The sequence below is a fragment of the Ceratotherium simum genome, chromosome 30, assembly GCF_057802395.1.
Source record: "Ceratotherium simum simum isolate JZ-2026a chromosome 30, ASM5780239v1, whole genome shotgun sequence".
Lineage (NCBI taxonomy): Eukaryota > Metazoa > Chordata > Mammalia > Perissodactyla > Rhinocerotidae > Ceratotherium > Ceratotherium simum.
In genome coordinates this window covers 32,172,421-32,189,498 of record NC_141929.1, presented here as the reverse complement: position 1 = coordinate 32,189,498, position 17,078 = coordinate 32,172,421, and the positions used below count along the sequence as shown (strand labels likewise).

The 17,078-nt window shown below is 38.9% G+C and overlaps 2 protein-coding genes across 7 annotated transcripts in view; one reads left to right on the top strand and one right to left on the bottom strand.

Annotated features, from left to right (window-relative positions):
- RPGRIP1L (RPGRIP1 like) overlaps positions 1–2,806 on the bottom strand; it is a 97,221-nt gene extending 94,415 nt beyond the window's left edge. The window contains 1 exon segment of the mRNA XM_014788397.2: positions 2,682–2,806. Coding sequence (XP_014643883.2) covers positions 2,682–2,684 — 3 coding nt within the window. The 5' untranslated portion in view covers positions 2,685–2,806.
- A 215-nt stretch (positions 2,807–3,021) lies between these two features.
- The window catches only part of FTO (FTO alpha-ketoglutarate dependent dioxygenase), a 380,905-nt gene continuing 366,848 nt past the window's right edge, over positions 3,022–17,078 (top strand). For all 6 annotated transcript variants that reach the window (XM_087420248.1, XM_087420251.1, XM_004431603.3 and 3 more), the window contains exon 1: positions 3,022–3,109. In XM_087420248.1, the coding sequence (XP_087276374.1) occupies positions 3,065–3,109 (45 nt within the window). In that variant the 5' untranslated portion in view covers positions 3,022–3,064. The remainder of the gene's footprint in view (positions 3,110–17,078) is intronic.

Below are 17,078 nucleotides of genomic sequence, written 5' to 3'. Positions count from 1 at the left end.
CAATCACGGAGACAGTGTTGCTTTCAACAGTATGTTTCCTATAGTTTGCTTAAGAAATGAGGTAAGATTATCATTCTTCCTTCTCTTTTCTTCTTATTCCTCTATCTGAAACAAAATAAACTCCCCCAAATTTAAGAAATACCTCTTCTCCATACCCCATCCCCTTCTCTGCACTCGAAAGAATGTAGGTATCTTGGAAAAAACTCAGGTTAGGAACTTGATTCAAATGATTGTTCTATTACTTACTAGCTGGTCAAGTCACCCAATCTTGCTGAGCTTCAGTTCCTTAATTTTAAAAATGGAGAAATAATAACTATCTCACAGAGTTATTCTAAGGGTTGGTGAGATGCTAAATTAAAAGCATTTAGCACATTGGCCTGGGATGTCAATATTACTTGAATATTAATTTTCAGCTCGATGCACAAATGAGTGGGAAGTTCCAAGTTTCGTAAAAGAGGATTCATAGGGCCGGCTCCGTGGCTTAGCGGTTAAGTGCGCGCGCTCTGATGCTGGCGGCCCGGGTTCGGATCCCGGGCAAGCCCCAAGGCGCCACTTCTCCGTCCAACGCGAGGCCGAGTCCCACGTGCAGCAACTAGAAGGATGTGAACCTATGACATACAACTATCTACTGGGGCTTTGGGAGGAAAAAATGAATAAATAAAATCTTTAAAAAAAAAAAAAAAGAGGATTCATAAATTTACCAACTGGGTTTGTTTTTGTTCTGTCCTGTCTTTGTTGCCATTAGGCCTAGGTCCCAGAGCTTCCTACCTTAACACACTGGTTGTCCAGCTAATTTTGGCATTTTTACAGTTTCTCTTCTTCACAGAGATGCACTACAGTAACTTAGTTTTCTATGTGGATGTGAGCAGTCCATGCAACGTCTAGTATGCAGGAAAAAAAAAAAAGGATTTTACATTTTCATTTCAATCTACCCAGAAAGCCAAATGCAAGCTACCAATGAAGATGCCCTAAGGCAGAGGTTCTCAAACTCTAGAATGTTGGTCCTAGAATGTAAACTCCAACAGAATAGCAAGATTTTGTCTTGTCTACCTCTATATTCTCACAGGCTGCCACAGAGCTCCGCACATGGCAGGCATTCACTAAACAGCGGTTGACTGAATGACTGGAGTCCATGGGGCTGAATCAGGGTCTGTGGACCCAGAGATGGTCCACAAAATCTTGTACGCATATGTGTATATGCAATATCTTTTAGGAAGAGGGTTTATAACTTTTACTATAACTCATCAAAGGTTGAGAACCATCGCATTTTGCTGTGACATAAACAGCTAACAGACATATGCCTGGGAGATCATCTACTTCTTTTGGAAACACTACGACAGACAAGGTCAACTTTAGGAACTAAATTTTCAAGAAGTTCAAACAGTGAACACTTGTGAAAATGATAACTTTTCCATGATAGAGTGATGGTAGCTTTTATAATAATAACAATAATGATGATAAAGGTGTTAGTTCTTGAATGCATACTAAAATGTGCCAGGCACTCTTCTAAGTGCTCTGCTTATATGAATTAATCAAATATCTCACAATATCCCTGTGAGGTTGTTATTCAAATGATGCCTACGTTACAAATGAAGAAACTGAGACACAGCTTAGGTAACTTGCCCAAGGTCATACATCTAAGAGGTAGTCGTCCTATTTTTGATTGTCACAACTGGGAAGGAGGTGGGGTGTTACTGGCATCTAGAGGCCAGAGATAATGCTAAACCTCCTACAGTGCACTGGAACCACAACAAAGAATTATCTGCCCCAAAATGTTAATAGTGTGGAGGCTGAAATCCTGCACAATGCCACAATGCCTCTCCACCACCAACTCAGGCCTCCCTGTTCACTATGCTCCACTCACACCCCTCTCCTTTAGGTTCCCAAATCCAGGGTACCCTTGTCTTGCTCAACGCCTTTGCATTAGTTGGCTCCTCATTCTTCAGGGCTCGTTCTCAAATGTCACTTCCTCAAAGAGGCCTTCCCTGATCATCCTATGTTAGAGTATTCTTCCTCCCAATTTCATCACTGCTTATTTCTTTTACAGCAATCATCTCTAACTGAAATTATCTTATTTGTTTACTGGTTCATTACTAGTTTGCCTTCACTAATAAAGTATAAGCATCTTGAGACTGTTATGTCCTGTTCACAACTGGTCGGGAACAGTGCCTAGCACACGGTGGGCACCAACATTAATATTTAATGAAAAAATAAATGAATACCTGGCATTGAGACTAAAATAGTAAACAAAGTCTCCACTTCTATGGAATTAATAGGTTATGAAGTAATCAGACAATAATTATAATTAAGCAAACAATAGGCCTGTACACAGGAGGCGGCTTAGGGTCTACCAACCAACTCCTAACCCAGGGCAAAAACGGCGTTCAAGTGACCTTCTACTTGAAGAAGGACTTGGATAGGGATGGCAACTAGCATCAACTCTCAACAGCGAGGGCTTAGGGCTAGGATATAAAATTTCAAACCGGTCCTGGGCGTGGGGATAATGGGCGGGCTGTGATTCAGGCCTGAGGATGTGGAGGCGTCTCGCGCTGGGCTGCTTTTCCCGCGAGCAGAACTCTAGGGCCCTTTCCACGCCGTAGCGCCGACCCCAGCACCCCCGCTCTCGCCGCAGGTGGAGGGTGGGGCACCTCCAACCCTCTCTCCTCCCCCAGAGTACTCACCATCACTCTCTCCCCGCCGCTAGCTACCGTTGCTATAGCGCCGACGGCGTGTCGGGCAGCTGGCCGAGAGGAGCACGGGAAACACGTGGCAGGCCCCGCTGCCTCCTGGGAAATGTAGTTCTCCTCGGACCCTAGCCCTCTAGCTTGCTGCGTAGCGGACTACGCTCGCCCAGCTGGCGGACCTGGGAAATTCTCGTGCTGCTAAACCCCCAGGCGCTCCTCGGGCGTCGCCGCCGTGCACCCTGGGAGTGGTAGTTCTCATGGCTCTGAGGGAGAATGGCGCCGGGCGGGAGCAGGACGCCGAGAGAACTACATGCAGGGGGCGGGGTCCAGAGCAAGGGATCTACGCGGCTAGCAGTGGCGAAGGCGGCTGAAGCGGCAGCATGAAGCGGACTCCGACCGCCGAGGAACGAGAGCGCGAAGCTAAGGTATGTTGGGCCCTCCGGCGTCTGGGATCTTCCGTGCACTTGTAACTAGGGGCAGGGAACCGGAAGGGATTGGTTGGATGGTGAGCGGACGCACGGTCTTAAGCCAAGGGATGACAGGGCCTTGTCAGCAAGGGAGCCAGAGACATTGAGGTGTATGAATTGGTGCTGCTCAGGATGCAGGCCTAGTCCTGTTGGATCGCAAATGAGAATCAAGACACTCATTTCCTTGTCCTACTTCTGCACCTGATTCCTTGGCTAATTTGTAGCTACCCTTCTGCCTTAGTTTACCGTGCTCTCAGATGACTGTGATCATATTAATTTCTGGGGACTGAGGTTGGTTTAGATGAAATATGTGTGCGGTCAGATGTGTTTGTTTGAAACGGTTGTCTCAGTGGCCGGCTGATACGTTCTATGTCTTCAGCACAGCGGATATGAATCTTTCACTACAGTCTTATTTTCTGCTTTTGGGGTTCAGCTTCTGGTAGTTGCCATTCCATGGGATGACAATAATAATAGCAATAGCGATTCATTTTTTTAGCGTTTGTCACGTGTCAGGCTCTGCATTAAGTTCATAATATTTGTGTTATTTCATATTCTTATCACAGCAGATTACAAGATAGGTATTATACAGATGGAGTATTAACAGTCCTGTTTTACAGATGAAGATTTGAGGCTCAGAAGAACTGAGTGTTTTCCATTCCCTCATTCCCAAAATCAAGTCCTATTGATTTGTCTAAATTTGTTGGTAATTTGTCTGCTTTTTTCCATCTCCACCACCTTGGACCAAGCTACCATTATCTCTTTAATGAGCTGTTACGATTGTCTCCTCATTGGTCTGTAGTCACTCTACACCCTAACACTCCTTTGTCCCCTTCTCGCCCTCCTTCCACACAACCAGTCTCTTCTCCACACGGTGGCTGTGATCTTTTCAAAATGCAGATCTAATCCTGCCCCTTTCCTTCTTCCCTTCTCTGCCAACCACCTGGTTAAAAATCTTCCATGGCTTTCTGTTGCTCTTAGGATAAAGACAAAACTTCACATGGCATACAATGTCCTGTATGGTCTGGACCCTGCTTGCTTCCACAGTCTCATTGGACGTGACATTCTCCCTGCTCTCTGCCCATCAACCACTTTAGCCTTCTTAAAAGTCCCACTTTCCTGTGTGTTAATCTGGTTACAGGGCCTTTACACGTGCTATTTGTTGCCTGCTCTATATTAGGCAGATGTTGGAAGTGAGGACCAGTGGTAAATAAAACAGACACAATTCTTGCTCTTGCAGAAGTTAGAGTCTTGTCAGTGAGTTTGTTTTAGAGCCATACCTCTATGGATGTAAAATGTAAAATCTGCTCTATATAACCTGAGTTTAGCAAGGTTTCACCAGGGACCTGAAGCTTCCATGCTTGAGTCTGTATGTGATATGGGCAGCATGCTGAAGATGGGTACAAAGGGAAAAGATCCTTCTGCATAGGTCTACAACAGTGCAAAGAAGCAAATGTCATGCGATGGCATTGTGAGTGATGTCTTTCTCACCTTTTGGGTTTACATTTAAAGTTATTAATTTATTCTGTAAAGATTTATTTAGCACTTGTTATTTACCAGATACTGGGATTATGGTTTTGGCTAAGTAGAATCCCTGTACTTTATTTTATTTATGCAGTCAACTTTATTGAGGTATAATTTACATACCACAGTTTGCACCCACTTATAGTGTACAATTTGATGAGTTTTGACAGATATATACACCTGCGAAACCACCACCATAGTTGACATAGAGGACATTTCAGTCCCTTCCAGAAATTTCCTTTTGCTGATTTGCAGTCAGTCTCTTCTCCCAGCTTGGCTCCCAAGCAACCACTGATATGTTTTCTGTCGATGTACACTCGATGATGTTTGCGCAATGGCGAAATCACCTAATGATGCATTTCTCAGAATGTTTCCGTGTCATTAAGCAATGCAGGACTGTAATCTGTTCTTTGTTCTCAAGATTTGCCTTTTCTGGAGATTTCATATAAATGGAATCAGGCAATACGTGGGCTTTTGCTTCTTTCACCTAGCATAATATTTTTGAGGTTCATCCATGTTGTAGTGTGTATCAGTACTTTGTTCCTTTTTATTACTGAATAATATAGTATTCCAGTGTCTGAATATACCACATTTTGTTTAATCCATTCACTAGTTGGTGGATATTTGCGTTGTTTCCACTTCTTGGCTATTATGAAAAATGCTGCTATGAACATTCACATTCCATATGGACATATGTTTTCATTTCTCTTGGGTAGATACCTAGGAGTGGACTTGCTGGATCTTATGGTAAATCTGTGTTTAACATTTTAAGAAACTGCTCTGTTTGTTATGTTCTGAATGTTTGTGTGCCCCCAAAATTCTTATGTTGAAATCCTAACCCCCAAGGTAATGGTATCAGGAGTAGGGCCTTTTTGGAGGTGATTCGGTGATTAGGAACGGGGTTAGTGCCCTTAAAAAAGAGGCCTGAGAGAGCTCCCTCACCCCCCTGCCGTGTGAGAATACAACAAGAAACTGGGGGTCTGCAACACGGAAGAGGGCCCGCAACCCGGAAGAGGGCCCTCACTGGAACCCAACCATGCTGGCACCCAGATCTTGGACTTCCAGCCTCCAGAACTGTGAGCAATGAATTTCTGCTGTTTGTAAGCCACCCAGTCTATGATATTTTGTTATAGCAGCCCAAGAAGACTAAGACATTGTTTTCCAGTGTGAATGCACCATTTTACACTCCCACCAGCATAGTTTGAGGGTTCCGGTTTCTTCACATCCTTGTCATCTCTTGTTATTGCCTGTCTTTTTGATTATAGCCATCTTAGTGGGTGTGAAGTGGCATCTCGTTGTGGTTTTGATTTTCATTTCCCTGATGTCTCATGATCCTGAGCTGCTTCTCATGTGTTTATTGACCATGTATGTATCTTCTTTTGTGAAGTGTCTGCTCAAATCTTTTGCCCATTTTTTTTTGTTGGGTTATATGTCTTCTTAACATTAAATGTTATGAGTTCTTTATATTTTCTAGATATAAGTCCATTGTCAGCGATACGTATTGTGAACATTGTCTCCCATTCTTTTACTTTACTTAATGGTCTTTTGAAGAGCAAAAGTATTTAATTTTGATAAAGGTCCAATTTATCGATATTTCTTTTTATTTTTTTTGTAATTTTATTTATTTATTTTTCCCCCCAAAGCCCCAGTAGGTAGTTGTATGTCATAGCTGCGCATCCTTCTAGTTGCTGTATGTGGGACGCTGCCCCAGCATGGCCGGAGAAGCGGTGCGTCGGTGCGCGACCGGGATCCGAACCTGGGCCGCCAGCAGCGGAGCGCGCGCACTTAACCACTAAGCCACGGGGCCGGCCCTCAATATTTCTTTTTATGATTCATGCTTTTTATATTGCATCTATGAAATCTTTACCTATCCCGAGGTCACAGAGATTTCTCCTTTGCTTTTTAAAGTAAGCTTTATCATTCCCATAATGAGTAATTGCTTTTGGCTTTCCTTTTCTCTTTGAAATTACTTAGATTATATTTTCTTCTTGTTATTGCTTATGCTATAGACTTTTATACAGTTTCCAATTCTGGAGGGTGAATAAAAGGGTTGGACTAACTATTACCTAGCTTTCCATGATGACATTTAGTTAATGTGTGACAGCATAAGAAAACACAAAGTGTATTCATGCATTTTTAAAATGAATTTTTCTTGTAAGGCTTATGGTGAATGGTCCATATTAGTATTTGATAGGCTGAGTTAGAACCATGGCCTCTAAAATTTCCTTGCTGTTGGGATAAAGGGTTGGCACCCTGTGCCTCAGTTTCTCCAGCTAGAAAATAGAGTCAAGAATAGCTGTTTCAAGGGGCCGGCCCAGTGGCACAAGTGGTTAAGTGCGCACGCTCCGCTGTGGCGGCCCCGGGGTTCACCAGTTTGGATCCTGGGCGCGCAGGGACGCACCACTTGTCAAGCCATGCTGTGGCGGCATCCCATATAAAGTGGAGGAAGATGGCCATGGATGTATTAGACCAGGGCCAGTCTTCCTCAGCAAAAAAAGAGGAGGATTGGCAGATGTTAGCTCAGGGCCGATGTTCCTCACAAAAAAAAAAAAAAAAAGAATAGCTGCTTTTATGGGTTGCTGTGAGAATCCACAGTGATTGGGTTTGTACCGAGGACAGAATAGGTATGGCCGTGATTGGTTTGGTTGCTTTAAGGGCCCTCTGCTGGCACAGGGCTGCCCCCCATGCTTTTTTTTTTTTTTTTTCCAGATGACATAATTTATTTTTTGAAATGACTTAAAATTTATAGACGAGCTGTAAGAGTAGAACAAAGAGCTCTCATAGACCTATCATCCAGCTTCACAAGTTAACATCTTGTCACATTCACTCTATTGCTCTCATATACACATGAACCATTATTTTATTTTTTTTATGAACCATTACAGAGTAAGTTGGAGACATCAATCCTTTTTACCCATAAATACTTCAGCATGTATTTCCTAAGAATAAGGACACTCTCTTACATATAAACATGCTCACTTGTCAATTTCAGAAAAGTTAACATTGATAAAATACTCTTATTTAATCCAAAGTCCATATTTAAATTTTGCTAATTGTCCTAATAATATCTTTTATAGCATCATTATGACATTTATGATGAGTAAGCCATTGACATTTGTGATGAGTACAGGCTATTTGTTTTGTACAATGTCCCTGTGTTCTTATTTGTCTGATATTTCCTTATTGATTAGGTTCAGATTATGCATTTTTGGCATCTATATTTTTGAGGAAAGATGAGGGCCACCAAAGATCACAAATTTACAGCTCACATACTCATCCTGCCTGTAGATGTGATTTTGACCCAGATGAACTGTTTGAAAGTTTCTGAATTATTTTCTAATATTTAAAAGTTGAGAGATTTCATAAAAATCTAGATATCTGGCTGCCTTGAGAAACGCGACTGTCTGGCAACCTGGGCATGCCTTTCACTAACCAGAGCTGAACGGTGGCTCCCCCTTTAGAGGGGAAATGTGCTTGTACTCTGCCACACTTCAGCTTCGCCTGTTTGGTCACAGCATCGTGGTGTAGAGTATGGGGCTTTAGAGGCAGACTCCTGGAATTAAATCCTGCTTCATCGCTTACTCGGGCAAGCAGCTTAACTTTTCTGAACCTCAATTTCCTCATCTGTAAAATTGTGTTGATATTTATGGTTGTGGTGAGGATCAAGTGAGATATTTGTAAAGCACCTAGTACATTCCTGGCACATGGTAAAAGTAAATGTTGTTGTCATTGCCATCATTTCATGGTCATCGTCATCACCACCTATCTGATCACAGGAGATATTTAGCCTATATTCAGGACATTCATTCTGTAAACTTATATTGAGTGTCTAATCAGGCAGGTTTTTCCAACTGGGGTTCCACTAACTTCTCTCCATTTGTCTCAAATGGTACTAGTTATATACCACCCTTGGGAAAATTGAGAAAATAACTGAACCATTTTCTGTGTTCTGTGGTTCAGATGAGGAAGCTGTTAAGTGCCAAGTAGTGTACTCAGCACTGAGGACACAAAGGTAAATATGGCAGATTTGGTGCCATGGAACTGGCTGCCTTTCCATGGAAGGTAGGTAATTAAGCAAGTACCAATAGTAGAGTGGTGAGTTTAATATGGGAGCAGGACATGGTAGCAAGGAGGATCTAATGTGATGTGGAGGTCAAGGAATTCCTTCCTCAGGAAGATCTATTTAACCTGGTCTAGGGGTCATGGAATTCCTTCCTAAGATCTCTTTAAGGGTATATCCCTATGAGAGGCTCAGGACTCCTTGAGAGGTTGTTCAGAAATATTAGAACTGTTCTTTAGTTGTGGAATGAAAAGGCGTGGATGTTGAATTCCAGGTCAGCTTCCAAGGTTCTTATGCTGGCTTGGGTGAGATCATCTTTTTTAAAAATATTGAAAATAGAACTAGTTTAAATTTATTGCTGAGAGGGTTATACACTTAATAGGAACATAATAATTTTGTTTAAGTAATGTACATTTTTATCAGTGAAGGAATATATCCAGAATAGATAAACTTGGTGTTTCATATAAAAATCATTAAAACTCTTCTGTTTTTGGTGATGATTGTCTTAGTATCATTTAACAAGGTAAATCTTATGTTATAAGGTCTAATTAGTTATGAATATAAGAACTCAGTAAGAGGACGTTTGTTATTTATGTATGTACCCACTTGGTCTTTTTACCTCAATTTGTTTTATTTTTTGCAGTTTGACATTTTAGTGAGGTTCTGAGAAGGTTCTTTCAGTCCCTACTTTTTCCCTGGGTCATCTGGGATTATTTTACCAGTTTATCTGATGGTAATTTAGGAAACTAGATGTAGAACATTTTTGGTGATGGGCCAATGATCAGGAGACTTAAAAAATTTAAACTTCACCTGACAAATTCTACTCTGTGTTTTTTTTCCAAAGTCTATCTTTATCTTTTGTTTGCTCTCTCTTTTAGTGTATGGGTCAGCCTTTAATCCCCATTTAGTGGTTTTGCTTGCCTTCAGTAAGTAGAAGAAGGGGTAGTTTATTTGTTCATAGTTTCCAAACCACTTTAAATACCTTCTTTGAAAATTAACCAACTAAACCATGGAGTCACAGTGAGTTCTTGTTACTTTCTCTTATTTCCAGGTCTGTTTCTTAACCATCTTAGTGTTGGTTTTGAAAAATAAATTTACCATTAGAAAAAAGTGTTAGACGCTTTAAACAACCATTAGCTTCTTTGAAGACAGCATTGGTGTCTAATTCATCCTTCCGTCTCTCCACTGTACCTAGCGGAGTGTCTTGCACATAAGAGACATTTATAAGTGTCTGTTGAAGAGAGATTGAATGATGGAGAGCCTCCAGCATCTGATAGATGTTACGTGTGACCCTTAATTATCATACTGGCTCCTTGGCTGCTGATTGGATTTATTGTGGCTGAGTTTAACATCGCAGGTTTTGGCATTTAGACTGTATGCTTCAAGAAAGTAGAGACTAAGAAAGTAGAGATAACGAAACTTTTGAGTTTTGTTATCACCATTCTATCCCTAGCACTTAACATTGTGCCAGGCACATAGTAAATTTTCCATAAATATTTATCGAATGAATGAATGAATTCCCAAGAGCATCACCTGTTATTGGTCATTAGGCTTTCTAGTGAGAGATGGAAACGGAACCTGAAAGAAATAATGGACAGTAGTTAAATACTTTATGGGTTTTAAATTACTTAACATACCATAGATATAGGTATTAATGTTGAGAAACAAGGCTCTTCTCTTCAGCATATGCTTTAACAGTCAACAGTTGTTTTCTAGAGTTCTCTTTCAAATTTAAAATGCTTGTTTACCATCCAGGTTTAGTGTGGTTTGTTAGTTTATTATGGTAGATTTCTTGATAAAGTTATATTTAAAATGTGACTTTCTAACTTCTAGAAGAAAAGAACTTTATAGTAGAGATGATACTTTTGGAACCTTAAAAAAAAGGCACAGTTTAGAGAAGGTGAATTTAAAGTTCTGCTAACCTCATTCACTTCACCTTCTGTTATAAACTAGTTTGTGTTATTTTACAAAGTTTGTCTCGCCAGTTGATTTTCCAGTGTAACCTGGGAGGAATCTTGGGGACTGTTGGGTTGGGTCAGGATGTGTTCAGGAGATTAAGATTTGCATTGGGAGGAACCTGTTTCCAGACATTCGCCTTGGCGTCATATTTCTCTGCAAGGCTAGCGTGAGTGAAAGCTGAGCCTGGAGTAGGTGCTATAGGCTTGCATTTTTGTTTATGCTACAAGCATCTGTCCTGTTGCCATGTGGATCGTTTATTTCCTCTGTAGTTTTGGAAATGACCTGCTTGTAGATTGACCATGCCTTCTTTTATGTTAAAGAACTGCCAAATGGATAAGTGGCTGGTGAGACCTTTACAGCTGGTAGAAACCAAGTAGAAAACTCAGTTTCGAGGACGAAATTATGTTGCATCTGGTCTGAGAAGGAGATTTGTTGCCAGTACATGAGTGTTTTCGTAACTGTGAGCAGAAGATTCAAAGCTCTGATTTCTGCCTTAGACCTAAGTCTGCCCTTTGGCACCTTCATTTAGTGACTGGTTCATTCAACACTGAGCCTCAAGGGCCAGCATTTCTCCAATAATATAAAATGGGCTGATGTGGCAACCTCAACTCTGCTGAATTGGGCGTGATTAAAGTCTCAAGGCTGTATTAATATGGATTTTCTATCCCTATGTACAGCAGCCCATTATCTCACAGTTTTCTAGTTTGCCATTTTTTGAAAACAGAGATGGAAAATTTTGCTGATGAATTTTTTTTTTCCTGTCAGCATGTACACTCTGCTTTTTTTTTTTGCTTGAGAATAGCACCGGGCAAACAAATGCAAACATTACAGTTTACGGGGACTCCAGCCTGTTGTCATGTCAATCTTGTTATTTAGGTAAATAGTGTGCAATTTTTCACCGAATCAGCAGCCAATATGCTGCGAGCAATTTTTGTTTTAGTCACATTATTGGCTGGTAACACTATTAATGAGATAATAATTGGGAAATCATAGTCATTGTTCTCTTAACACATGATCCTTGCATTGGAACCAGACAGCCAGAGGAGTTGCATATGCAGATGGAAAGGGAGGAGAGGATGGGTAGCCAGTGTCTAGCTTTTAAATTCATCAGACCCCTGCTGCGTAAATTGCCCCAGCTGTTAATGCTGGAACCATTACAGTAATGGACTCAGCAAATGAAGGAGAACGAAGACACGCACACTTTATTACCAGAGGGGCAATTTTCTCTTCATCTGTAATAGCAGTGGTGCCTCATATTGATCAGACCATCAAGATACTAATCCTCTGTAAAATTACTTGTTATAACTGAAAATGTGTTAATCCCAATCAGTCTGCGTCCTGACTGCCTACTTACTATTGAATACAGACTGTTAGATGGTTTATTTTTCATGATTTAAAGGCTTTGCCCTGAAAACGTTGGCGTTTCCCTCGCAACACTGAGTGCTTAATCTTAGCTATAGCCCAGGGTTGTCTTTTTGTTTTAACCAGAACATCACCCACTTAATTAAGGAGTGAGTGTCTGTCTTGCTGTCTGAGTTATGCTGGTGTTTTATGTTCCTCTGGATTTATTAAGTGTCTTGTTTAACATTCAGTCTGTGGTTTGTGCTGTAAATAAAAATAGGCCCATCTTGCACATATTAGAAATTTGCAGGTAGCAAATGTCAATAAGCACCGGGGATGTGAGGTTCTTTGATTTATATTTCAGGCACCAGGTTGTGCTTTGTCGATTGAACCCAAAGGCAGGATGCATCCTGGTGTCTTCTCGGTAGCAGATGTGTTTTTGCATCCTTGTCTGAAAAAGTTTATGGTTATTTCTGCATCCTTGGTTCAGTAGATTGCTTTTTAGACAATGAGGCATATCTACTCTCCCCCTTGTGTTTTGTGAGAAATGACTACAGCTAAAATATTATTATATTATAAAAAGACCTGTTAAAAACTGAGTTCTGTCTTCCTTAGTATTTAGAATTTTAGGAATTACTCCTTAAAATTTCTATTTTTTTCTATTATATAATGTCTCCATATACATTATATGTTTATTTGTACACAGACTCAGACGCCCTCTTGGCAATATTTAATTTATTCTAAGATATTGTCACTGCTCAAAGCATTTGTGTGGTATGCTCTGTAGAGTTCATTCAGAAATACTTAATTAGTACTCTTTGTGTGCCAGGAATTGTGTTAGGGGTTGGAGACAAGGATGAATAAGATATAATCTTTGCCATTGAGGACCTCAGCTCAGTAGGAAGATAGGCATGTGAACAAATAACTACAATAATGGAGGATAGTAAATGTTAAAATCCACCAGTTATGGGGGCAATAACAAAATCAGTCTCATCGATTTTTCTTGCTGTGTTACCCAAAGCAGAATTGTGCAGTTTAATCACACTTTACGACTTGTATCTGAATGATTCCTAGCTGTTTGATAGAAATCTCATCTTTCCGCACGAGAGACTTGTTTACTGCCCCCTGGGGACAAAGGAAGGATTTCCACAAATGTTCCGATCAGTGACCACATCTTTGGATATGTATAGTTTCCCATGGAGACTACTGTAAAGGGGATAGTGCTTATTTGATTGTTTATGTTCTGGCATTTATATTATAAATCAGTCTGGTTGTTTTCGAGTATAGTTCATCAGGAGAGACAGTAGCCTCTGGTGGTCAAGAGCCTGGATTTTGGAGCCAGGCTGCCTTGTTCTTCCCCTAGCTCCCCTGCTTGCTAGTGGAGTGATCTTGGGCAAGTCATTAATCTCCTTGAGCCTCAATCTTCATCTGTAAAATGGGAATGGTAATAGTTGTGAGGGTTAAAGGATTTAATATACGTAAAGCATTTAGAATACTGATGGGCATATACATATAAGTGCTATACATATGAGCGTTAGCTGTTATTATTACCATGGATGTGACTGTAGGTAATGAAATTATTTTTCACATGTAGTTTATGAAAATCGATTTTGTAAATATATGACCGTAATATGTATGGCATATAAGATGGTGAAGCATTTCTTATTTAAAATATTATTTTTTCCTGATTAGATAATAATTTGTTATTTTGGAAAAATTTAAAAATACAGAAAAATAAGCAGTGAAAAAAAGTCTCCTATAATCCTCCAGAGATAATCACTATGTTACTATATTAGCGTATTTCTTAGAATATTATTATTATGCCTATTATATGTACAATATATACAGTATGATTGCAATTTTATCTAAAATATATTTAGGATCCATATTTATAAAGATAATTTTAAACAAAAGTTGGAATCATAATGTGCATATTTTGTACTCTGCTCCTTTTCACTTACCAGTATTCAGTATATTGTGATTATTTTTTCGTGCCATTATAATTATATAGTATCTCCTCATATGGATTTTTTTCCTGCTATTATAAATTATCCTTCGGTGACCATTCTTGCACATAAATCTCTGTGCAAATCTCTGGCATTTTCCATAGGGTAAATTAAAAGAAGGTGAATTGTCAGGTTAACATTTGTAAAGATTTTTGGTTTGCATTGTCAGATTGCTGCCCAGTGAGGTGATGCCAGTTTTCGCTCTAACATGCAATGCAGGAGAATGCATATTTGGTACATCCTCTCCAACACTGGGAATTATCGTAAAATAAAAATAGTTGCCAATTTAGCAGAGATGAAGTAGGAGCTCATTGTAGAACTAATTTGTATTTTCTTAATTACTAAGTATATGGTTGAATTCCCTCCTACTGCGTTTATTGGTCAAGTATAATTTTTCTGTGATTTATTTATTCATATAGCCTTCGTTCATTTTGCTAATGTATGTTTGTCTTATTGATTTGTAAGAACACTTCATAGATTAGGGATGTTATTATTTGTTAATCGTGTGATGGAAATATTTTTCATAGTTCGTTTATTGCCTTTTGTATTTTTGTTATTCAAAAATTTTCCTGTATTTTTGTGTAGGGAAACTTTTCCTACCTAAATACCAGATTAAGGGTCACTTATATGTCCTTCTAGTTATTTTATGTTTTAATTTTTTTCATATAATTCTTAGAATGCATCTAGAATTTAGTTGATATATGATACAGAGTAGATATCTAACTTTTTCCTCCCACATGGTTAACCAGTTATCCCCGCTGCATTTATTGGCTACTCTGAATGCTGAAATACTCAGATCAGCTTTTTATTCTATTTCTTTTGTTTTGTCTGTTACTTTTGACACACCATTTTAATTACCAGAGTCTTATGATAGCTTTCGATATCTGGCAGTACAAGGCCCCCATGATTATTTTTGTTTTCAGAAGTTCCTTGGCTCTTCTCTTGTACTAAGACAACTTAAATTTTTTTCCAGATAAACTTAAAAATCACTTTTTCAAGGTCTCCTGTGTACTCTACCAACATTTTTGTATTTTAATTTTATTGTATTAAATTTATAACTTAATTTGGAAACTACTGAAATATTTACAGTAAATATTTTTTCTCATTCAGTAGTGTTATCTGTTTTTACATTTGTTTAACCTTTGTTTTATGACCCTCAGAAAGTTGTATAATTTTATTCAATTAGGTATTATTTATTACCTTTTGGGTTTATTCCTGGGTATTTTACATACTTGATTACTATTTTTGGTTACTATTGCAAATGGGATATTTCTAAATTATATTTTTTAAGTGGTACCTGAGAAAGCTCTATATCTGTGTGTTATTCTTGTAATTGGCCACAATACAGAATGCATCCTTATTCTAATTTTTTTGGTTGATTTTCTTGGGTTTTCTAGGTGTATACTAGGCAGATAATTTAATCATCTGCAAATATAATTTGGTCTTTCCCCTTTCAGTAATTATACTCTCCTCCCCTTTTTTTTTTCTTATGTTATTACATTATCTAGAGCCTCTAAATAATGTTGATAGCAGATAGTCATGCCTTTAATAGTTATGCTTTGGGATTCTAGTATTAAGTATAATGTTAGTGGGGCCAGCTCCGTGGCTTAGTGGTTAAGTGCACGTGCTCCGCTACTGGCGGCCCAGGTTTGGATCCTGGGCGTGCACCAACGCACCACTTGTCCGGCCATGCTGAGGCGGCATCCCACATACAGCAACTAGAAGGATGTGCAACTATGACATGCAACTATCTACTGGGGCTTTGGGGAGAAAAAGAGAAAAAAAAGGAGGAGGATTGGCAATAGATGTTAGCTCAGGGCCGGTCTTCCTCAGCAAAAAGAGGAGGATTGGCATGGATGTTAGCTCAGGGCTGATCTTCCTCACAAAAAAAAAATAAAAAAAGTATAGTGATAGTTGTTGGCAATAATCTTTGTTAGTTTACTTTTTTTCCTAGGGACTGAGGTTGAATTTTTGTTGAATATTTTTTTGACATCTATTTAGATGGTAATGTCTTTACCTTGTCTACTGATAGAATATAATCTATTAATATGGTTTCTAATATTGGTTCCTTGGGATAACTCCTACTTGGTCACATTATATTGGCCTTTTAACGTACTACTGAATTCAACCTTTTAATATTTCAGTTAGGAAAGTAAGATGGGTCTGTAGTAGTGATTACCAAGGATGCTTAGAAGATGGTACCCCTGAAGAGTATATCAGAATCTTTGGTGAGGCAAATTTAATATACATATTATGATCATAATTCAAACTACAGTTAGTAAAACTTAATAAAGCTGTTTTGGCTCATGAGGATAAACTAACAATAGAGGGAGGTAAAATGGGTAAAAATATTGAGAAGCATTCCATTGCTCTTTGTACTTTCTTTTGTCAAGTGTTGGTGTCGTAGATGAGCCTGTGTCATAAAATGAATTGCACCGTTTTCCTCCTTTAGTGCTCTGGAATGATTTAAAAAGGATCAGAATTATTTGTCCCTTGGAAGTTTTAACTAAATTACTTGTAAAACTCTTCATGTGTTGTTGGGGAAGATAATTTTTGAATAACTTTTCAAATACCTTTGCTGGTTATTGGTCTATTTGGTTTTCTTCTTGAGTAAATTTTGGTCATGATTTCTCAGAAATTGAGGTTTCAAATTTATTGGCGTGGCATTGAACATAACGTTCTCTGGTTTACAAGATCGAGTTATGCAGTTTTATAATTAAAATATTCCATATTCACTTTTTATGTCTACTTTTTAATGATAACTTTCTGTATTCGTGCATTCTCTTAAAAAATTGATTATATTTCCCTGTGGTCTTTTTTTTAAAACTAGCTCTTGAATTTGTTTATGCTAATTCATTAATTTCTACCTTTATCTTTATTGTTTCCTTCCTTCTGCTTTGCTTGAACTTTTGTTTTTATTTTATTAAATTCTTGAGATTAGTCCTTAGTTCAATTTATTTTCCTTCTTTTTTTATATGGAAAGCATTTCAAAATCTTAAAAATAATTTTCTCTTCTGTATTCCTGTAGCAGCTTGTGCAT